The sequence below is a fragment of the Gobius niger genome, assembly GCF_951799975.1.
Source record: "Gobius niger genome assembly, chromosome: 16".
Classification (NCBI taxonomy): Eukaryota; Metazoa; Chordata; class Actinopteri; order Gobiiformes; family Gobiidae; genus Gobius; species Gobius niger.
The window spans coordinates 2488040-2512695 of NC_136867.1; the positions used below are offsets into that span (position 1 = coordinate 2488040).

Sequence of the window (24656 nt, forward strand, 5' to 3'; positions counted from 1 at the left end):
GATATTTTTTTCCCAGTAAGAACGTAGCTTCCCTGGTCCCCCACGTTCACTCAAGTTTCTTACGAGGACCCTATCTCCGGGCTGCAAAACTACACCCTTAAGCTTTCTGTCATAGTAGGACTTGCCTCTTGCACTGGACAACCTACTTTTCTCACTTGCTATCTTGTACGCTTCTGTCATCCTTTTTGCCCACTTGTCTGCATAGCTTTTGTGTGACACTGTCTGTTTCTCCCCAACTAAACCAAATAAGATGTCTACAGGAAGTCGCGGGTGGTGTCCAAACAGTAAAAAGTAAGGGGAATACCCTGTGGACTCATGACGCGTACAATTGTAAGCGTGAATTATGTGTGGCAAGTAATCTTTCCAGTGTTCTTTTTCTTTCTCCCCTAGCGTTCTTAGCATCTGCAAAAGTGTCCTATTGAACCTCTCAGCGGGATTACCTTGAGGATGATACGGCGACGTTCTCGAATGTCCCGTACCTGACTTCTCTCTCAAGGTCTTGAAAAGCTCATTTTCAAATTCGCGACCTTGATCGTGATGAAGTCGTGCTGGGTATCCGAAGCGTGGGATGAACTCTCCGTAGATCCGGTCAGCTGCAGTCTTTCCAGATTTGTTTTTGGTCGGATACGCCTGGGCAAACCTGGTGAAGTGGTCTACGACGACGAGGATGTACTCATATCCCCCTCTGCTGGGCTCCAGATGAAGGTAGTCGATGCAGACCAGGTCCAACGGCGAACTGGATGTGATGGCGCCCATAGGAGCACGTACATGGGTTGTCGGTTTCTTGTTGATTATGCATGGGCATTTTCTGGTAACATGGTCCTCTACGTCCTTTTTCATGTACGGCCAGTAAAACCTCTCCCTCACCAGCGCAAGTACTCTCTCTGTGCCAACATGTCCCATGTTGTCATGTAGATGTTTTAACACAGTCTCTTTGTATTTGGCCGGAAGGACAAGCTGTTTTCTGTCATTTGTTTGCCTGTACATGAGTCCATTTTCAAAATGCAGTTTGTTCCATTCCTGCAACATCTTTCTTGTCGTCTTACTCACTGTGTTTCTGATGTCATTTGTTAAGACAGTCGTTTTCTCTTTTAGTCTTATTATTTCACCCACAGTTTTGTCCTCTTTTTGTGCTTTCGCGAGTTCATCTTGGTTTATCGCAGGAACAAGGGACGGTGGTTCTTGAGTTGCATTTGCGGCAAGGGCTAGGGCAGCAACCCATGCAACATCACCTTCTTGGGCTGCTCTAGCACCATTCCATGTCGCTTGAATCACTTCAGGTGATAGTTCCTCAGTGCACTCGTTGACATACTTGTCGATATTGAGGGGCAGCCGTGAAAGTGTATCGGCGTCAACATTTGTCTTGCCGGGCCGGTACTTGATCTCAAAGCGAAAGTCTGACAGTTCCCCGACCCAGCGATGCCCCACAGCATTGAGCTTGGCGGTACTCATTACATAAGTTAACGGGTTGTTGTCAGTATAGATGGTGAAGTATGGTGCGTAATACAGGTAGTCTCTAAAACGCTCGCACACTGCCCATTTGAGTGCAAGAAATTCCAACTTGCCGCTGTGGAGACGATAATTCCTTTCGGCTGGTGACAGTGTCCTTGAGCCATACCCCAGCACCCTTAGCTTCCCGTCCTGGCGCTGATAAAGAACAGCACCAAGGCCTTGCTCTGAGGCGTCTGTATGGAGGCAGAATGGTGAGTTGAAATCCGGGTAGGCCAAAATAGGAGGGCTTGTGAGCTTGTCAATGAGCTGTTCTAGTACTTGCTGGTGTTCATTAGTCCACTCGACAGGGGCCCTGGATGACAACTGGGGACCTTTGTTCTTTTGCTGCCGGGACGGCTGGATTGACATGCCTGGTTTGACTTTCAACAGTTCATAAACAGGCTTTGCAATACGCGAAAAGTCCTGTATGTAGCTCCTATAATAACTCAAGAAGCCAAGTAGACGCCTTACATCGCCGACTGTCTGGGGTGTCTTTGCCTTTAGAGATTGCACCGCGTCCAAGTCTTTTGGGTCGATTCTCACACCCTCAGCAGATACAAGGCGGCCTACATACCTTACTTCACTGCGAAACAGTTCACATTTTTCAGGCCTCAGTTTAACACCATGTCGTTTTAGTGCTCTCAAAACTTGTCTAACACCTTCAACGTGCTCTTCGAATGTTGGAGCGTAGCACAAAATGTCGTCTAAATATGGGATACAGCAATTGTCTCTGAGTGAACTTAACATCTCCTCCATACTTCTTTGAAAGGCAGCAGGCGCGTTTGAAAGGCCAAAGGGTATCCGTACCCACTCGTAGAGCCCCCAGGGAGTGACGAAGGCTGTGAGGTGACGTGAGCCTTCAGCCATGAATCCCTGGTGGTACGCCTTGCCCTGATCGAGAATACTGAACCATGAGTGCCCCCCCAGAGTGTCGGTCAGGTCTTGGATCCGAGGGAGAGGGTGCTTATCAGGGACAGTCTTCTGATTCAGCAGACGGTAGTCTATACAAAGGCGTAACGAGCCGTCCTTTTTGCGGACGCAGACAACAGGAGCAGCATACGGTGATTTTGATTTAACAATCCACCCTTTTGCGAAGAGGTCTTGTATGTACTCTTTCACTTCAGAAAACAACGGCTTTGGGACAGAGGAGTAAGCTTTCTGTACAGGGATGTCATCTTTGAGGTTAAGTGACATTTGCAAGCTAGGAATGCAGCCAATATCATTAGCGTCCTTTGCAAAAGCTGCTGACTCCTCATACAGCATTTTCTCCACAGTCTCTTGTTGCTGTTTCTCAAGATGGCTTAGGTCTACGGGTGGCAGCCACAAGTTTTGTGTAGGGTCTGCCTCAGCCTGCGCAACAGTAACAGCCTCTGTTTTAGTGTCTATTTCAAAGGATGAATCCGTCTATCACTTTCTTAATTGCCTGTATGCTACCAATAGCAGTCTTTCTGGTCAAAACAATGTCATGTTTGGTGTGGTTTTCTAGTGGCACAGTTACGTAAGGCACTTTACCGGGCTGGATTTCGAGGAGTCCTTCCCCAAGTCCTAGCTGTGATAACTGGGCACAACTCTCTTCAGGCTCGAACAAAACTAAAGGTTCACTTGGGTCGAGCTGAGGTGGGACTTTACACTTTAGCCAAGTAGTACTGCCTGCAGGGAGTATAGTGTCTTTGTAACCCACTCTTAAGCGTCCCTGAGCTGTGTTCTCTTGGCGTGTCTGGATGAAGTGTACTATACCCTGTGCGTCGTCGACTGGAATAGACAGTGCACCCCCAAGTAGCTTAGCTAAGTTAGAAGCAGCCTGCTCTGGACTTCCTTGAATAAGCACTTCCACTACATTAAAGCCTATGAGCGGTGTGTCTAAGGGCACTGAGCTAACTAGAAATGGCACGTTCATAGAAAGCTCTGGATCTTCGTTGCCTGGTAAGTTTACAGTTAATATTACCCACCCATCAAAAGGTAGACATTCACCATTAACTGCATAGATCTTTGGCACTTTCCCACAGTCCATTAACTCCATAAGCTCTAATATCGGGCGGACATTCACATCTGGAATGTACCTATTTCTCCAAGCCCTGTCTATCAAGCTAACCTGAGCCCCAGTATCTACAAGAGCAGTAACAGTTAAACCGTTAAGGAGACATTTGGTCGTCGCTTTCTTCCCTATTAGTCTCACTATGGGCTCTTTGTTACCTACTGTGGCGTTGGTTGTCTCATTTCTGTTATTTTTGAGTCTCTGTTTCTTGACTTTGGCTTGGTTCACTTTTGTCTTGTGTACTGATGCAGTCTCTGTATGTAAGTAGGACTCGGAGGCTGTCCCGGTTACTGCTTGTCCCTCCGCAGCAACCGGCTCTCGTTTCCCTGCTGCTTTGGACGCTTCAGGCAGCCAATCGCTCTATGACCTTCCTCGCCGCATGAGAAGCAGTGGTTGCAGCTTTTGGAGCCCTCCTGTACACACTTAGAACATGCATAAAGTCTCTCCGTTTTAGATGCAGATGGTCTAGTTGCACTGTGAAAACGCTCTTTTTGCACTTTCTCTGCCAGCGAATCTACTACTTTAGTGAGCGCATCAATCTTCTCTTCTAGCTGTTTTACTGTGTCAACTTTTGGTTTTTGGTCTACAGTCTCTTTCTTTGTCTGTTTTGCTTTTCCCTCGTCTGCTTGGGCGACATGGACACTGGCTTGTTTTCCTCGTTGTGTTGAGCCTAGTCTACGATGTCGCTCAGATTCTTCACTGGTCACTTTCATTACATGTTTCAAGATTGTTTCATCTGTAACTGACTGATCTGCAAGCAAAGGCTTAAGTTCTCTTCTAATGTCATTGTCCTTGTGTCCTATCCCCTGATAAACTGTATGCAGGAAGACACCTTGAACTGTTTCTGGTGTATATTTAATCTCAGATTCAGACCTTTTGGACTCGAAAAGGATTCTTTGTTTCAAGCCAATCACACGGTAGAGGAACTTTTGTGTTGTCTCATTGTCTTTCTGTTTTGCGCAGATCAATTCCTGGAACAACTCAGTGCTATTTCTCTCTCCCAGATGTGACTGTAAGAGTCCCTTTAATTCTGAAACTGTCATGTCATCTTTGTTAACTAACATATCCTTGAAATCTCCCGGTTTGATAATCTTCAGCACACCCCGAACAATCTCAGTCTCTGTGAAATTGTCCTTTATGCCTTCCTCTATCTGTCTGCACACACTGTTGTAACTGATGTCAGATGAGTGATCCCCCACTTGGCCTCCCTGAACCTTAAACTCACGTCTTGGGAGGTAAGGCAGGTCTTTGAGGGAAACAACAGGGCTAGGAGGAGTTCTGCGATCATTGTGTGGTATTTGGAGTACTTGAGCTTGTTGCATTGTGGAAGTTTTCAAAAAATCTTGCAATGTCTTACTAACCCTCTCGTAGTCTGAAATCATTTTGCGAACTTCTTCTTGCGAAATGTTCGGGCTAGTGTTACTAATGTCCATAGGCGTTTTAACTGCATTGGACAGGCTTGTCTCTGAGGAAGGAGGTTGGGCATAGGCTAGTGTCGACATTTCCACATTCATTTCCCCAACATCTGTCGGCTTGTTGACGGAGGGTAGCAACTCATCTACTATGTCCTTTAGTGCCAACAACTCTCCCATCCCACTGTCCTCAGCTTCCAACATCGCTTCACTGTACATGAAGGAGTTGATGTACTCGAAGCTTCCTTCTGCGTCCCCACTTGACAGCATTGAAGGATCCTTGCTTGGTACTGGACCCACATTTGAAGCAACCTCGAAGAGTTGATCATGCGTCAAGGCAAGCAGGCTCTTCCTGATGTCCCACACCAGGCTCTTCCTCTCGCTGTCGGCCATGATGCTCTCTTGGTTGTTCTGCGATGGGTGATTCTCAGCTAGATCTCTTCCGGCGGTGGGTGGCAACTGCTCCGTTTTACATCATCTCTCCTTGGACAATCAGCTCCGCAGCAGGTTTTAAAGATGAGTGAGGATCAGCTCCATTGGCGATGTGGAACCAATCCCCGTACGGGCCACCAAGAATCTGTAACAGACCCAGGTTTTGGGCCTGTTGAGCAGATTATATTTGTTCCTGGAAAACAGGAAAATTAATGAGACCGGAGACAAGTGAAGTTTCTCAATGCCTCGCTTCTGCCATTTTTTATTAATACATTCACATGTATAATAAACTGTTTCACAACAACTGTATGCAAAAAAATATGCAATAAAACTGTCTTTCATGTACAGTACTTTTAAATTACTTTCAACACAATGACATTTTTACCTTTTAGCTATTTATCTGTCTTATTTATTCCTTTTTTTAACCAAAATAGTTTTAATATTCGCAGCTGGACTGCTTTTTAACATATTGTTAGCTTTGCTATCTTCTAGCTGAACTCCGTCTAGCACGGCTCATGAATTACATGGTAGGCATGTATGCCGGCAGGCTTAGCTTCAACTTCGAACTTTTTTCTTAATATGCTTTTTAACTAACATCTTATCTATCCGCCAACGGCGTTGTAACACATTATACATTGTCAGGATACCAACAGGAGCTTATTTGATCCAAATAGAGAGCTTTAAAATAAAATAAAATAAAATGTACGCACACAAAATGGCGCCGGCGGCATCGCCTTGACTTAGCTTTTTCACGTCTTTTCACATACGCAAAACTTAACAAAAATGCAGTGTTTACCGACTGATTTATAAAGTTACATTTAGCTATTTTTCTTATAATTAGTTTCCGACCCATTCAATGTGGTTTATACTGTTACTAACCTGGAAAACAGGAAAATTAATGAGACAGGAGACGAGTGAAGTTTCTCAATGCCTCGCTTCTGCCATTTTGACGAAGGAGGGCCTATGACCTCTCAATACCGTCTCACGAAGTAATGCGCCACCTTCTGGCGTGGATGTGTAACTACAACTAAAACAAAGTTATTACACAAAATCAGCGTCCTAAAACTAAACAAATAATAATGTGTATACACATTAGTGTGTCACATGTTCACTAACCAAATAAAACCAATAATGACAATGCTACAAGTCTACAGAATTGGCCAGAATGATTGAAGTGGTTCCGGCCAAGTAAATAACAGACAACAACATCGACAATCATCTCCTTCTGAATCAGTGGAGGAGCATTATACTAGATAAGGCATGTTCACTAGCTTTTGATAAAACATAGTTAAACCCTGGAGAGGCACCGAGAGCCCCCACACCTGCAGCACAGTGGAGGCATCACAAGAGGAGCTACAGGAAACAAGGAAGGGACAAACAAGGAGGTATCCGGGCAAGACTCAAAGATAAACCACAGAAATCTTCTATCCCTACAAATGTTCTGACTAATGTTGGTTCACTCGGGCACAGGGACAAACTCAGGAGGAGGTGCACCGTTTCAGAGGAGACTGAAGGCAGTACTCCAGTTTCCCCGACCTCTGACAAACATGCTGGTCAGGATGGCCCAGAGCTCAGGACGAACCCAACACCGGAACGCAATTTCAGTGTATAATTGTACAATGACAAATGAAGGACTTACTTACGAAATATATATATATATATATTTTTTTTCATTTGTTATATTTATTCCGTGAGATGTGGGTTTTACTGTAGGCTAATCAGTAATATTATTTTGACGTCATTTATAGTTTCTTTTAACTTTCCCCACAGATGCTCCTGAAGATTTTTCACTCCTTTTGAAAGGGTTTGCCATGGTCTTCTCGTAACTCGTGCTCCTAAAGGCCATAAGCGCCACTGCAGGACGACTGAAAGGATTTATTAAGGCAAACAAGTTACTTAGTACTGCTTTAATAGTCTGGTCCCAAACAGTCACCACCAGAAAGAAATGTTCATGTTGCACCACCTTTATTTCCATAAGGAATCCTACACTCTGACGCAAGAAATATTTAAAACGCCTCACAAACTTGGGGCTCCATACTGCAGTGGTTAGCACCTTCACTCAGTTGACAACAATGAAGCTCTGGGTACAACTCATCTAAATAATATGATTGCCTGTAGACGGCAGGCTTGGTTCCTGCTGTAGAAGTCGTACAGCCTCTCTTTGAAGTGTCTCGGTCCTTGTACAGTTGTGATACAAAGCCGTGTGCCTCCTCAGCCTGGCACTTATGTGCTTCATTCACCAGTCCACTTCGAGCAGTGCACAGTAACTACGGCAACAGCATCTCACCACAACAGGCCAATGACAGGGCCTGAGTGTGAGCCATTTGATAGGACGTGGAGAGCAGTGTTCAGTTTGTCAGCAAATAGACTGGCAGGGCCTACCCAGCCCGGTGCTGGTTTGGGACGGAGCTCAACCCTGGGACAAAGCGTGCACCGGACAGTTGGTCTCAGATTGGCCAAAGGAGAGAAGACCACCCTCACCAAAACAGGATTTAATATTTCACGACATCGAACTGCTGTTGAAACAGTTCATTGTGCCAATGACAGCGTTTAGTCACTGTTAGTATAACATTAGCCCTATATGTCCCGATCCAGTGGGCAAACTTGCAGGCTGGAGCTGCAAGATTCAGGACCACAATGCTATTGCACAGCTAGGCTACTTTTGCTAACCTGCCGCTAACACCTGCTTCTTGAAAACTCATGGAGGACAATCAGCATCTGCCAAAAACACATTAAAGTCAGAAAAACGTTCCTTGTTCCCTTTGCAGAGCGTCATTTAGCTTTTACAGAGGAGCCAGAAACTCATGCAGATTCCAATCCTACAGCAGAGCCATCGATCCCCAATGAAACAAATCATTATATCCTCTCTGGATATCGAGCTGGTCTGACCGTGTCAGACTCAGGCTCAACAACAATGACCTGTTTGACCAGCTTCATGTTATCACAGAGAGGGCCCTACAACACCCATCTCACACCTCCAGGACCATGGCTCACTGCTGAGCCGGGAAGTTACCTGGTGGGCCATGGCACCAATAAACAAAATGAACACAGTTTTGAACTTATGCTTCAAAGACACTTGTGTAAAATGTGATGTGAAAGAGTCCTTTCACACCAACAGGATAACCTCCAGCTGAGAGTTTCTCCAGCACGTTTTGGTGGGCGGCGGGACACGTGTGATTGGTAAGAACTGCACTTTTCTACTGTGTTATTGTTTTTTTATATACAAAACGAGCGCGAAGCGCTCCCCTCCTCTCAAACACTCACTAACCCGCTCTTCTTGTCGTGCACGTATAATGCAAAAATCTACATTGTAAATGTACAGAGCCCATGAAAGTCAATGGGCGACTGACCTCTACTATTAGGTAGGAATGTGCTTTCCGAAAATACATAGTTTATGGTACTCGTGTAAGCGGGAACACTGTTTTCGTGTGGGAATATTATTCTTTCTTTCTTTCTTTCTTTCTTTTTCTTTCTTTCTTTCTTTCTTTCTTTCTTTCTTTCTTTCTTTCTTTCTTTCTTTCTTTCTTTCTTTCTTTCTTTCTTCAGCTCCATCACTGTGTGGTTCTTCTACAGATGGACTATAGAGAGCATCCTGATCAGCTCCATCACTGTGTGGCACGGCGCCAGCTCTGCCTCCTGCCGAAGGAGCCTCCAGCGCATCGTGAGAGCAGTGGAGAAGATCTTCGGAGCCCCTCACCAGGGACCCTTCGCACCCATCACACAGTCTCTTCAAGGTTATGTTTTCAGGGAGGAGACTGCGGAATCTACGGGTCAGTTAAGTCGACTAAGGAACAGTTTCATACTCAGGGCCATCGGGAACTCCCTGCCCTCCCGCCCACCCCTCTTCCCCCTCCCCCCGCTGAACAATCAAGGATGAGAGAAACATAATTTCAAACCATTCACATGTTTTTGACAAATAAAGCATCTTGAACTTTGTCAGATACCGAGAGGACATGTTAACATGGTTTGAGGGTGTTTTGCCAAAAGTCAACCGCTCCACTCCCAAAGGGGGGGGTCCAAACCACTCCAGTGCCAGACCACTTCAGCCGTGGGGTCTGGAGCGGTTTGCAAACTAGACCGGTTTGGGGGGAAAGGGGAGGGGCACTTGTCACCACTGTGATTGGTCAGGCCTTTGAAACGAAATAGTCATTTTATACTCACTACTGCCACCTCAGGTCATACGTGTAACTGCACCTTCTATATTAAGCTCGTGCAAGACGGCACTTCAGACCTGAAGTAACACCTTTCTGAGTGACAGTGCAGGATTTTAGAGGCAGTTGTGGCGAACAGGTCTGAGCTCATTCTACACATTAGGGGAGGAAAATACTTAGTTTAAAATTTTTGAAACTCTGTATGGTCCCTTTAACACAGTACTGCAGTATTGACTGAAGACTGACAACTGCCCCATCTGCTCCTCTCCTTTCTCTTAATAATAATAATAATAATAATAATAATAATAATAATAATAATAATAATAATAATAATAATAATAATAATAATAATAGTAATAATAATAATAATAATAATAATAATAATAATAATAATAATAATAATAATAATAATAATGGCTTGCACTTGTATTGCACTTTACATGCCACACCCACCCCTGGCAGACTGACGAAGCGAGGCTGCCAATCTGCGCCATGGGCCCCTCTGACCACCACTCACTCACACTCTCATTGAAGTAAGAAAAACACAGTCATAAACAGTGCAGAGTGAATTCTGACTGAGGCGGCACAGGCTCAGACATGACTTCACACAGCTCAGGTATTTCAGTCCCACCAGCACACGCCTTCTGGACAAAAAACACCCCAATGCACCTTTTCTGACAAGTCACGCTTAGGTTTTCAATGTCCAATGTCCAGGAGCATGATTATGAAGGTGTGATACTGTGATACTATCGCTTATGACACAACAAATCACATGAACATGGAAAAAGTCAAGCACAAAGAGCTGGATCCGCATATACAGGAAAAACAAAAAGATCATTGAGAATCGCTGCGTCCTTTTTGATTTGTGGAACAGCCCCTGGTGGAGCAGAGAGAAGCTTTACTTTGGGAACAAACCCCCCCCCACACTTGATGTTTATGTGCTGGTGACGTATTCATTTTTTCACGATCATTAAAGGCGGAGTGTACATGTGGAGTGTACAATACATGTGTTCATCTCCATCTATTTGTATATTGAAGAAATGTGAAAGATGTTTTAGTATTGTTAAGTGTCATATGTCTGTCCTTTGTAGAGACAATGTCCATTGGTCAGGTGACTTTTACTTCTGCTCCAATCATGTTCGTCGCTAACTCTGTTCATGTGTGGAGAAACGTCACATACAGCGTCCGACAGGTCGTTGGTTTTGAAATGGTTTTCTCCGTCTTTCTCCTTTCTCCCCTGTGTTTCTGAGTGCAGATGTGACAGCACTGACAGTAGGGGGCGCCACATATCAAAGGGCAGAATGATTCTCTTTCAGCTGGTGTCCTTAGACTGACAATGTCTTTGGAGGTTCAGCAAAGGCCACGCCTCTAAACCTGCACTGACTGTTTAGGGCAGTGGTCAGAGCCAAAGGTCAGCTCAGTCAACTTAAAGGCACAGGCCACCCTCGTCCTCCTCGTGAACAACTGCCCATCATTGTAATAATGACAGGCACAAACGGAGTTCACAAAAGCACCACCAAAAACACCAGTAAAACCTACACAAACTCGGTTTTATTCAGATAAAACTTCATGCTTCATGTCCGTCACTGAAAAGACTTCATAAGAGTGAGAATATTTCATTTCCAAACAGTATAGTCACCTTCACCCTCCTGTGCCTGTCTCCCTCGTCTCCCTCTCCTCCTCTGCGCCTCCTGTTTCTCTTATTCTCTCCTCCTCTGCGCCTCCTGTTTCTCTCCTCCTCTGCTCCTCCTGATTCTCTTCTTCTCTCCTCCTCTGCTCCTCCTGATTCTCTTCTTCTCTCCTGCTCTGCGTCTCCTGTTTCTCTTCTTCTCTCCTCCTCTGCTCCTCCTGATTCTCTTCTTCTCTCCTCCTCCACTCCTCCTGATTCTCTTCTTCTCTGCTCCTCTGCTCCTCCTGTTTCTCTTCTTCTCTCCTCCTCTGCTCCTCCTGATTCTCTTCTTCTCTCCTCCTCTGCTCCTCCTGTTTCTCTTCTTCTCTCCTCCTCTGCTACTCATGTTTCTCTTCTTCTCTCCTCTGCGCCTCCTGTTTCTCTTCTTCTCTCCTCCTCTGCTCCACCAGTTTCTCTTCTTCTCTCCTGCTCTGCCCCTCCTGTTTCTATTCTTCTCTCCTCCTCTGCTCCTCCTGATTCTCTTCTTCTCTCCTCCTCTGCTCCTCCTGTTTCTCTTCTTCTTCTCTCCTCCTCTGCGCCTCCTGTTTCTCTTCATCTTCTCTCCTCCTCTGCTCCTCCTGTTTCTCTTCTTCTCTCCTCCTCTGCTCCTCCTGTTTCTCTTCTTCTCTGCTCCTCTGCTCCTCCTGTTTCTCTTCTTCTCTCCTCCTCTGCTCCTCCTGTTTCTCTTCTTCTCTCCTCCTCTGCTCCTCCTGATTCTCTTCTTCTCTCCTCCTCTGCCCCTCCTGTTTCTATTCTTCTCTCCTCCTCTGCTCCTCCTGTTCCTCTTCTTCTCTCCTCATCTGCGCCTCCTGTTTCTCTTCTTCTCTCCTCCTCTGCTCCTCCTGTTCCTCTTCTTCTCTCCTCATCTGCGCCTCCTGTTTCTCTTCTTCTCTCCTCCTCTGCGCCTCCTGTTTCTCTTCTTCTCTCCTCCTCTGCTCCTCCTGTTTCTCTTCTTCTCTCCTCCTCTGCTCCTCCTGTTTCTCTTCTTCTCTCCTCCTCTCCTCCTCCTGTTTCTCTTCTTCTCTCCTCCTCTACATGTCTTGGAGTTTTTTAGGCTTAACATGTTAAAACTTACAACTGACAAATCTATGCCATGCAGTGAAAGCATTTCATTTTATTTGATATTTTTACATAGTCAATTGAGAAAGAAATACTTTTAATCCTTTATTAAGATCAGAAGTTGTCAACTCTGTCACCTTCAAATATCAACGCCGTCAGACACGTTATGCCAAGGAACAAAAAAGAATAGAACTATGAAGGGTCAGGAGGGTCAAAAAAGCAGTCATGACACCATTGGCCTCACACAGAGATCAGAGTTGTTCAGATTGTTGATGTGGCATTTACAAAGCACAGAGACACCTGACGAGATCCTGAGGCCCACCTTCAAAAGTGGTAGAAAATGACCAAGTAACTTATATAGCGCTTTTCATCCTTCATTAGGCCCAAAACGCTTTACAGCAAGGGTTAAGCCAAGATCCTGTGGGACTTCCAGATTCAGACGGACAGAATGGTAATGAACCAACCGGACATTGTGGTGGTGACAAAGAGCAGAGGAGTCGTTGTGGTCGACATAGCAATACCAAGCGACTTCAACATCAGGAAAAAGGAACACGAGAAACTAGAGAAACACCAGGGGCCCAGAGAAGAGCTGGAGAAAACCTGGAGGGTGAAGGCATCAGTGGTGCCTGTGGTCGTTGGGGCACTCGGGGCAGTGACCCCCAAACTGGAGGAGTGGCTCCAGCAGATCCCAGGAAATACATCAGACATCTCGGTTCAGAAAAGTGCAGTTCTAGGAACAGCAAAGATACTGCGCAGAACCCTCAAGCTCCCAGGCCGACGGTAGAGGACCCGAGCAGGAGGAGAAAGAGGAAGAGGAAGGGTGAGGAAGAGTTTTTTATAGTGTGTTTTAGTTCATTGTTTATTTTATTACTAGTTTTTTTTTAGAGTTTCTTTTCTTTTCATGATCTATATATATATATGTAAATGAGCTGGTGATGTCCCGCTCTCAGCAAAGGTCTAAGGCGAGCTGCAGTAAAGTACTGTGCAGATTTGGTTGACTTGACTGATTGGATGTTGGGCCGGTATCAACCATAAAAGACTGGAAATAGGGCAGAAGTTTAATGTAGAATTCCTGGGGCTCAGACTGGACTTTAAAGCGGATTAGAGGATGTGCCGGACTGTACCAGGGCCCATGCGGTACCCCTCAGGCCTGGGAAAATGCTGCGGCCCAGACTGAACATAAGCATGTTTGTTTATTACGAGGTGAGGCACTGGGCTCATAGTAAATGTGTATTCTTCTGCCCTCTTTCAGTCCTGCCTTTCTAAAGCAGTGTCAATCATCTATTTAACTGTGAGCTTGAAATAAAGTATTTGTATGAAACAAATATTGCATTAAGTGGCAAATAAGTGATTCAATGTGCTTTTATTTAGGCTCTTTAACTTTAAATGTGAAAGCAGATAGACACGTGTTATTCTCATGTTCTTTCCTGTGTACTTTTACTGAAGTACAGGGACTGCATGTTTGAGGGACTGGCGCATAAACACCAGTTAGATGTGAAGGTGTGACTAAAACCACTGCTGTCCCGGACAGGCATATTGAGGTCAGATTGTGCAACAGGAAGCACAGGTAGGCTGGTGCTGGGGGCAGATACTGAGGGAGGGAGGGGTCGTCCACAGCTATTGGCTCCGGAGCGGCACGCTCACCTGCAGCGGGCACGTACCTGTGTTACCTGCGCGAAGGAGAGCAGCTCGTCATCGTCCGAGTCCAAACCCTCCGCCTCGTCGTCTCCCCGTCCCGCCGCGAGCCCTGAGAGGTAGAATTCCGCGAGGAAAGCTGGAAGGTGGGCCAGCGACTCCAGCAGGACTCCGAGCATGGAGCCGATCTCGTCCTGGAGAGAGGAGCGAGTCCGCCAGTGGCTCCAAGGTGAGCGGCATGGTATTTACGGGGTGTTAAGTGGATCTGCTCACACACAAATAGAACGCACTTCGCGCACAAATCCTCTTGGACGTGAAAAGTGCGGAATGAGGAAGAGGCAGAGATCACTGACAGCAGCCATATCACTCATGTTGGAGAGACAGCGCGCTCCAAGGCTAATGTAGAGCCTGTGCGCCAGTCTGTGTATGTAGTCTGTTGCATAGTAATAAAGTTGTCTGTTCACACAAGTGTGGAAAACTGTCTGTTACACAAACAGAACAGAGGCAGGCAAACAGGGGCGACTCTTACTATGTGTTCTTCAGTGCAGGGGATAGAAGGACCTAAAGCTAAAGTCTGTAGCAAACTGTGTTGAATCTACTGTATGTCCCAGGCCTTGGTCACCTCTGGTTTTACCTGAAATGGAGGGACTATTGTCAGACTTTGGGAGGATTTGAATCAACAAGAGGTGAAATAATGTTCAGTAAAAACTGCAAAAAAAAACTACATTTGATCAAGAACCACTGGACATTTGTTGGAATTTGAGATATTTGTTTTTAAAAAAAAACGGTTTCATTTTAGGCAAACTAGATTTTACTGAGTGTTTGAGGGAGTAAAGTGTGTTTTAGTGATGATGATGATGATGATGATGATGATGATGATGATGATGAGTCCATACATAATGTATTTACCCTCAGCTCTGATTTGAAGTGACCCTCTATTATATGCAGTACAATCCTGATACTCAGTTGTTTGAACACGTATGTTCCATTCACTTGTTTGTGTCGGCTCTCATTCATCCAGGAAGCTCTCATTGTAGTGACGCTTAAACGGTCAGGTCCAGGTCCACGCTTTTCAATTGTGACAAAAATATCATGACCAAACTTAAACTAAAACTGAACTTTTGCACTTGTATAATCTCCATGAGGTTTTAGTTTCTTTTTTAAGTGTGGATCTGAGTCAGATGGAAGTGATTTTGTGATATGATGAGTCATGAGTTCAGATTCAGATGTGCCTCTGCTGTAGATCACCCTCAGTCTGATCAGCAGACTGTCATTGTGTCCTTGGGCAAGACATTTCTCCCACCACTGGTGTCTGACTGAGAGTGTGAATGGGTGAGCGGTAATGTTTATGTTCATGTTTATGTTTATTGATGGGATCCCCAGTGCTGTTGCATATAAAAAAAAATGTAGCATTAAAAATTACATTAAAATATAAAGACACACAACAATGTATACAATTTATAATTGTACCACAATTTATAATCAATACATTCTTGGCATAATACAACAATTATGCATCAAGCCTCAAGCTATAGCTCTAATAGCCTATATCTTCAGTTCAGGCCAGTTTTACTTAAATGTCCTATATCATGCAAAATCGACTTTTTGGAGCTTTTAGCCATATTGTTCTGCTATTTCCTTATCAAAAACACCCCCAGAGTGGTTTGTGGCTTCCTTCACACAGTTCTCAGCAATCCTCCTGAATCCTGCTCTCTGAGCAGCTGCTCCGCCCCCTGGCTGGAAAACCACTGAGTTGTGACACTCTGACGTTTTTAACGTCATAAACAGGAAGAGAACAACTTCTGTAATGTAATGCATTACAGCCTGATTTTAATTTATTAAACAGCTTTTTCATTATTTCATTATTATTTCTCCCATAATGTAAACAGTGATGGACCAGAGCGGTGAGTCAATCAAAGCGTGTGTTGGCGTGTGCGTTAGCGTGTGTGTTAGAGTCTGTGCTAGCGTGTGTGTTAGCATGTGTGTTAGAGTCTGTTAGAGTCTGTGTTAGCGTGTGTGTTAGCCTGTGTGTTAGCATGTGTGTTAGAGTCTGTTAGAGTCTGTGTTAGCGTGTGTGTTAGCCTGTGTGTTAGCATGTGTGTTAGAGTCTGTGTTAGAGTCTGTGTTAGCGTGTGTGTTAGCATGTGTGTTAGAGTCTGTGTTAGCGTGTGTGTTAGCGTGTGTGTTATAATGTGTGTTAGAGTCTTTGTTAGAGTCTGTGTTAGCGTGTGTGTTAGCCTGTGTGTTAGCCTGTGTGTTAGCATGTGTGATAGAGTCTGTGTCAGAGTCTGTGTTAGCGTGTGTGTTAGCCTGTGTGTTAGCATGTGTGTTAGAGTCTGTGTTAGCGTGTGTGTTAGCGTGTGTGTTAGCATGTGTGTTAGAGTCTGTGTTAGAGTCTGTGTTAGCGTGTGTGTTAGCCTGTGTGTTAGAGTCTGTGTTAGCATGGGTGTTAGAGTATGTGTTAGCGTGTGTGTTAGCATGTGTGTTAGAGTCTGTGTTAGCGTGTGTGTTAGCGTGTGTGTTATAATGTGTGTTAGAGTCTGTGTTAGAGTCTGTGTTAGCGTGTGTGTTAGCCTGTGTGTTAGCCTGTGTGTTAGCATGTGTGATAGAGTCTGTGTCAGAGTCTGTGTTAGCGTGTGTGTTAGCCTGTGTGTTAGCATGTGTGTTAGAGTCTGTGTTAGCGTGTGTGTTAGCGTGTGTGTTAGCATGTGTGTTAGAGTCTGTGTTAGAGTCTGTGTTAGCGTGTGTGTTAGAGTCTGTGTTAGCATGGGTGTTAGAGTATGTGTTAGCGTGTGTGTTTGCGTATGTGTTAGCGTGTGTGTTAGAGTATGTGTTAGCATGTGTGTTAGCGTATGTGTTGGCCATTTATGAAGCCGTGTTGCAAATGTCAACTCCTTGTCACTGCATTGTGAAGTGCAGAAGTAACTTGCTGTGATATTCATATTTATTTTACTGCTAATAATGCATGGGCAGATTAACTTGGAGAGAGGGGGCGGAGTTAACTGAATCGAAGTGTCATGTCTTCCGGGTTTGCAAAATACCCCCAGAAAATACTTATATTTCTCACAAAAATGAGTACTTCATAGTGGTAGAGATACAACATATCATATAAAGGCCTATAGTTTACTTTGGGATGGCTAAATTAGCATGATACAGATCCTTTAATAGAAATGGTTTTAGCACCGACATATTGAAATGTTTTTGCGTTTAGTACCAGAGTTTGATTTTCTGGTTGCGTGTTCCATGTACTATGCATTGCTCTGTACAGGAACAGTCTGTTAGAACTGTGTCTCCGCTGTGGCGAGTCCTGTAGGATCGCTGTGTACACTCATTGCTAAATGCTAGTATGATGCTAGTATAGTTTTGAAGAAAGAAGTCGTTGAAGTGAATGTATCCCATAATGTGTCCTCTGAAACGCACCTCTGTGACGGCGCAGTGTAATGACATTGTCAGTTAGATGGAGGTTTGTTTTGTTCGAGCGAGTGCAGCTGGAGCTCGCTGTCCGCACATGTTTGGACTTGTGACAGCTTGCTTTCATTAATACTTCTGCAGTTGAGCCAGAGTATCACTGTAGTATGTTTGTGTTTGACTCTTCACTGCGTCCAAAAACTAAACTAATACATGAAGAACATGCATGTTTGTAGAGGTTTTAAGCATGATCAGTTAAGTGAACCTTTATTGTCCCTTTATGGAGACGTGTTCTCTGCTAGGTTTGGTCAGGGGAGAGGTTTCCTATTGTGCATATTTTTCATGGGTCAATGGTAGAATGTTTGTACACACAATATCAACTTTTTTCACATAAAAAGTTTCACCTTTGAAATGATTGTTTATACAAGCATTTAAAGGATTAAAACTATGAAAATAAACATTTGTTGGTATCTAAGACCACAAAACAACCAAACATGATTCTTGATGTGAATACTTTTACAAGGAAACTGTGTCACTAAGAAAAAGAACCAAAAATGGCCTAAAGAGGCTCAGTGTGAGTTTTTTTTACATTTTCAAAAAAGGAAGTCCCCCAAATTTTTCAAAACCAAAAACTGATCAGTCGCCTGGCTGTGGCAACCTGCACAAAGAAAGGAAATACAGCCTAATGTTTTTTTTCAGAATGCACTATTTGTAGTACAAGCTGGTTCCGCTTTATCCGGGGCCGGGTCACTCCTCCTCCAGCTGCTCTGGGGGGGACCCCGAGGCGACACCAGGCCAGCTCAGAGACATAGTCCCTCCAGCGTGTCCTGGGTCTTCCACGAGGCCTCCTCCCAATAGGACAGGGGGTCCCTACTAAATCAGCTCGAGGTCTGCAAACGTTTATTTCGTAATTTTTGACATTTGTCCAGGGTCCGGACATGTGCAGTCATTGCTCTTGAACATGTTAAAACATGAACACAGGTTCTATTTACAAAGCAGTACTAATGTTGCCATCTTATTATGTTATTCAAATGGTTTACATATTTTTTAATTCAGCCTTAGAAATGAAGTATATTGAGGTCCTGGAACACCTCCCGAGAGAGGCGACCAGGAGGCATCCGGAACAGATGCCTGAGCCACCTCAACTGGATAAAACCGTGAAAATTTGTTTTGTTTGGTTTTCCTTTGGTATCTATTGCTTCCGTCAGTCTACCCCAGGGCAGCTGTGGCTACAATAGTGGCTTACCACCACCAAGCATGGAGTGAATGAATAATGACGACAATGGGCGCTTTGAGAAAGTCAGTAACACAGGCTTGTAAAGTGCAATACAAGTGTAAGCCATATTATTATTATTATTATTATTATTATTATTATTATTATTATTATTATTATTATTATTATTATTATTATTATGGTTTGTGCAGAAGTGAATGATCTCAGCATCTTCATGCCTTTAATATAGAAATAGAAGGGGGCCTAAGGGTTAGGAGTGATGTCTGGCCTTGACAGTTGTGCTTGTGTGTTGTCAGGCCTGGACGACCCGCTGCAGCAGTACCCTGTATCCGAGTGGAGACTGAGCGGAGTGGACCTCCTCCAGATCACCCCCCAGGACCTGGAGCGGTTGGGTGTGCACAAGCTGGGACACCAGGAGCTTCTGCTGGACGCTGTGGAAAAGCTCTGCTCCCTGGTGAGGACCAACACATTTATCAGCTTTAACTCTGCCTCAGTGACCTGACGTTGGGCTGTCATTGATTCATGTCAGCTTCAAAAGCGCTTTGTGTTCAGAGGTCCAACGTTAGGACAAAAGACCATTACTTTGCAATGTTTTATGCTGTTGTTGATTTGTTCTAGGAAGTGGTCCATAAGGTGCACTCTGTAATAGCTCTAGTCCAAAGTCACTCAGTGCCTGAGCTGTATATTTCTTTGATGGTTCCTCTAGTTGCCTTTCTTTAACGAGAATGTCCTCCTCTATCTGTGTGCTGGCGTTTCCAGTGATGACTCTGGCAGGTGCACACTGTTGTTGTGTCCTTGGGCAAGACACTTCACCTTCCTTTTCTACACTGGTGTAAGAATGAGAGTGTGAGTGGGTGTATTCTGGTTCTATAAACTGTGGACTGGAAATGGTTGTTTATAATACTTCACATTCTCGTGGTGAGTACTTCTGACTCACCTTCCTCGTGACTTATTTGGCTTGCTGCTTCCACGTGGTTACTGGTGCACTGTATTGAAATAGAACGAGTTCATGGAAACTGGTTTCTATGAATGAAAGTGAAGTTGTGATGGCTTCGATCACTTGGCTGGTTAAGCGGAGTCATGCTAAGAAGAAGTGAATGCATGTTTATACTGTGCGAGGTTCATTTGACATAATGCTGCTGAGACAGCGGATTGTTGTCACTTTCATTGATAGAACCAAGTTTACAAGCTAGGTTTAAAGTGATTGTTTCACCGCTTCCAGAGTGCGCTGTCAATTCAAATGTTTTATAACAAAATGCACACTGCACACACCAATCTATATTTGTTTTTTCACCAACTGGAGCTTTTCTTTTGTAAGGCGTGAAAAAACGTCTACAAACCTACAGGGAAATATTACAGCAGCTTTATGGTTTGAATCCTTTTCCCATAATGATTAGTTAAAGAGCTTTTGACCTTTGATTTATATATGTTTGATTTATATCAATCTTTATTTCCTGAATGTGTTTAATACATGACCCTGGTTTCCATTACAGTATATACAACCTATTATGGCATGTCTTGATTTTTCAATCTCAATCTCTACAGAACTGCAGTTTCCTGTCCATGTGTCGTGACTCTTTCTTTTCTCAGAAACCTGGCTTCTTTTACAAGCATTTTGTGTCAGTTAGGTGCCCGTGAACACATGTTGGCTGTTTACTTTATTTCTGAGGCACAATATGGCAAGCAGCACTTACTGTCTTCTACTGTAATGGCTTTACTGTCAAAGTAGTTGTTTCAGAGATGGTCAATCAGGATTTGAGGCAGGCTTTAGCAGATTTTCATCTCCCTGCGGCCTGTGCATGGGTGTGGATTTCAACAGATCATCGATGCTCCTCTACAGCGGTTCTTTTTGTTCAGTTGTCACTTCGAGGAACATGAAGCCCAGAGATTTCTTGATGTCTTCAATATTTTCTGTCAGTGTCTTACAGGCCTTTACATCAGTGGAAATTGTCTAGATATGTATGCAGTTTAAAGGTGCATTATGGAACTTTTAATAAGATAAGATCATCCTTTATTGATCTCACAAAGGAGAAATTCACTTGTTACAGTCGACATTCAAGAAGATCACTCAGAGTTAATAAAGTGCAGCTGATGCAGAGATTATTGCACATGTTACTTTACAGTCTTATTGTACAGTCTGACAGCAGTGGGGATGAAGGCTTTGCGGTAGCGCTCCGTCCTGCACTGAGGGTGTCTCAGTCTGCCACTGAGAGAGCTGCTCAGCTCTTCTACAGTCCCGTGCAGTGGGTGGGAGGTGTTGTCCATGATGGAGGTGAGCTTGGCTAACACCCTCCTGTCCCTCACCTCCTCCACAGAGTCCAGGGGGCAGCCCAGGACGGAGCTGGCCCTCCTGACCAGCTTGTTCAGTCTGTTCTTGTCCCGCTCTGTGCTGCCCGGGGCCCAGCACACGGCAGCGTAGTGGAGAGCAGAGGCCACCACAGAGTCATACAAAGTCCTGAGCAGAGGCCTGCTCACTCCGAACGACCTCAGTCTCCTCAGAAGGTGGAGGCGACTTTGGCCCTTCTTGTACAGGGAGTTGGTGTTGTGGGACCAGTCCAGTTTATTGTTGAGGTGAACACCCAGGTGCTTGAGACTGTCCACCTCCTCAATGTCCTCCCCCTGGATGTTCAGCGGTGTGTGAGGTAGTGGCTTCCTCGTGAAGTCGATCACCATCTCCTTCGTCTTACTGATGTTCAAGCACAGGTGGTTGCGCTCACACCAGTCCACAAAGTCTATGATGACTGACCGGTTCTCCAGGTCGTTCCCCTTAGACACACAGCCCACGATGGCGGAGTCGTCGGAGAACTTCTGGAGATGACAGCTGTCCGTGTTGTACGTGAAGTCCGATGTGTAGATGGTGAAGAGAAACGGTGAGAGGACGGTGCCCTGAGGGGCCCCGGTGCTGCAGACGACCACCTCAGACTCACAGCTGCGCAGCCGCACATACTGAGGTCGGTCCGTGAGGTAGTCGATGGTCCATGCGGTGAGATGTTCATCCACTCCCGCGTCCTCCAGCTTCCCCCGCAGCAGCGCCGGCCTGATGGTGTTGAAGGCACTGGAGAAGTCAAAGAACATGACCCTCACAGCGTTCCATTGCCGCTCCATCGTCTTCATCAGGTGGGAGGTCAGGGCGACTGGTCTGTAGTGGGCCGGTTCCCTGGCGTGCGCTGTTTTAGGAACCGGGATCAGACAGGAGGTCTTCCACAGGACGGGGACCTTCTCCAGGCTGAGGCTCAGGTTGTAGATGTGGCAGAGGACCTCGGAGAGCTGGTCTGCGCAGGTCCTCAGCAGCCTGGGAATGATGCCATCTGGTCCTGCAGCTTTCCCCTGCTTCAGTCCCCTCAGCTCTCTCCTCACCTGGTCCGGTGTGATGGAGAGGGGGGAGTGAGGGGGGGACTGGTGTGGGGGTGGACTGCCGGGGGTGGGGCATGTGTTAGAGGAAGTCCGTATGGTGGGGGCTGGAGACGTGGGTGCAGGGGGGCTGGAGGCAGGTGAAGGTGGTCGGGGGAGGGGGGCAGTGTCCACTGGGCTGGAGACGTGTGAAGAGGAGGGAGTGGGGGGAGAATCAAACCGGTTGAAATGTTCGTTGAATTCATCCGCCCCGCGCTGGTCTCCATCAGCTGTCCCTCTGGCACTCTGTCCAAAACCGGAGATGTTCTTCAGTCCCCTCCACACGTCCCGTGCGTTGCCCTGCGCCAGCTTCTGCTACAGCTTCTCGCCATAGTCCTTCTTGGCCTTCCTGATCCTCCACTGGAGTTCATGCTGGACTCTCCTCTCTGTCCCCTGAGTTGAAAGCCCTTTTCTTTTGATGTGAAAATGGTTAGCGGGGCCTTTACTCTGGATCACGGCGGCCTCCAGGGCGCTCCAAGACAAATGGAATGTATGCGTAATAGGACTTTTTAAAGGTTGACTTATCTGTCAATAAAGTCAGCTAGTCGTATGATGACGTCATCACATTAACAGCAGAGAAATACATCGAGTTCATTAAGTCCAAATCCGTCATGTAATAATGTAAGCAAGTTCTGCAAACTTAGAAAGTAACTTCACCCTCCACCCTCCTCCTGCCCTACTCTGTGCTTCTCTTCATTTTCATGTGTCCATGTCTGAATCAGATGAGTGTTAGATCGTAGTTGATTCCGTGTGAATGAGTCCACGGCTTTAGCTGGCTCATATCGGCCGTATATGTGCAGAAGAGACTGTATGTGGAGTAATTATCCCGTGCTTTTCCAGACACATGGCTGTTATATTCAAGTTCACGTTGTCTAAAATAATGTGACTGGTCTGTTGAAGCCCCAATGCCTTTAAGCCCACAAGTGCGTTCTCGCTCATCACATGGTGATCTAAGTGGATATTTATGTAGTGTGGAGTGTTGTCCTTCATATCGATATGGTGTTCCACCTCCACCAAAGCCCTGGCCACTCCTCCTAGCACTTCCTTCCTTATTACTTCCTTATTGTTTCACTGCAAGCTGCTCCTCTGTGAGCCAAGACAACAGCGAGAACACAGCGGGGATGGTGCTTGTGCCTAATCCTCTGCTCCTCTGTGTACACTGGTGTCTATAGTGACCTCTGAGGATGGACGTGTTGTTAGGAGGAGATCACACTGTTGTGGATTGGCATGGCTCATATTTACTGTTGCTGGGCTCTTGAACTCAATCATCTAAGCTTTTCAAATACAGAACAACAGAACGCTGCTGTGCAAGAAAGTCATACTCTTTGTGTTAGTATATGTCTCATACTATGCTGCATGGCAGGGCTTGATGTGCTTGTACCTAAGGAAATATAATACTTTCCCCCCCTCTGCATGTCTAAAACGACTTCAAAATGAAAGGCATGAAGGTGACAGCGTGTTGTGTCCCACTTTAAAGTCAATCTTTATGTTTTAGAAGCTGCAAAGTTATTGTTGGTTAGTTAGTTACACGATTTGGCTCCACTTGTACCACTAACTATCTAAGCTGAGAGTGCTAGTACTTCCTGTCAACATTAGCATTGTTTCAATATTCATATTTTCTCCACATTCCGGTGGACAGCGAGTTCCTGGTAAATGAATGAACTTGATGCAAATACTTCATATTTTTATGCAGTTTATATTTCCGCATTATTTTAAATTTAATAACCTTATCCCTATGGGACAATACCTGTAACATGCCTTGTCCCACAGACATATGGGCTGACTGGGGAGAGCCTGAGGGGCCTCACTGAGAAGCTGCAGGCCCTGACCTCCACACTACAGAAGAGCATCCAGAGCCGATGGAGACTCAACACCTATGACGGACGGAGCACCACCAAGCTGTCTGTGGGAGTACTGCAGCTGGTTGTGGAGCTGATTGTGTCTGCCAAAGGACTCTTCTCTCTGCTCAACAGGTCTGTTACCTAACACATCCTCCTCACGCCAAGGCTATTCCAGAGACGGCTATTTTAGAAGCACTGCTTCAGTCATCGAGATATCATTCAGAAACAGAACACACAGTTATTTTCACACTCACAGCCTTGGTTTGGATTTCAATATGCCTTATTCAATCTGCCACACCACAAACAGCTGCATGAGTAAATGCAATAAATGAAGAGTACTTTGACTGTTGTTTGTCATCTAATAACGTCACCTGAATTGTGTTGTATCTAAAACAAACTATTCAGCCCGAGTACCCCCCACCATAAAGTTCATAGTCATCTGCTTCAAAAGGATTCAAAAAGAAGGATATCTTTTATTAATATTGGTGAATTAAACTGCCTTTTATTATTACTGTAATGGAATTAGTGCTGTGCATATCCTTTAAAACAAAGGTCATTGTTATAGTGACCAATAAAGTAATAAAAAAAAGAGAATCAACTGATAAGAAAGGAATAGAATTGTTCTGACATAGTCTGTTGCCTTTGTTCTGTTTACTGTGTGTTTTTCACCAGAACCTAAGGACAGGCTATAACTGACATACACTTGTTTTTAATGACCAGAGCTATTTTAGGGACGGAGAGTCACTGGTTCTTAATGAAATCCACACAGCTTTAGTTTCACAAGGGTCACCTGTAGAGCAATGGTGATCAGATATTACAGAGCAAAGACTGCAGGTGCTTCAAATACTCCAACTTCAGTTTATTTGTTGTTTTCATGTTGCATCTTTTTCCACTTTATC

General features: G+C 45.1%; 1 protein-coding gene across 1 annotated transcript in view; it reads left to right on the forward strand.

The window, feature by feature from the left end:
- Positions 1 to 14061: 14061 nt before the first annotated feature.
- cnksr1 (connector enhancer of kinase suppressor of Ras 1) overlaps positions 14062 to 24656 on the forward strand; it is a gene marked incomplete at its 5' end in the record, with an annotated part of 43129 nt that continues 32534 nt past the window's right edge. Inside the window, 3 exons of the mRNA XM_079574201.1 lie at positions 14062 to 14113; positions 18823 to 18980; positions 23687 to 23889. Coding sequence (XP_079430327.1) covers positions 14062 to 14113; positions 18823 to 18980; positions 23687 to 23889 — 413 coding nt within the window. The remainder of the gene's footprint in view (positions 14114 to 18822; positions 18981 to 23686; positions 23890 to 24656) is intronic.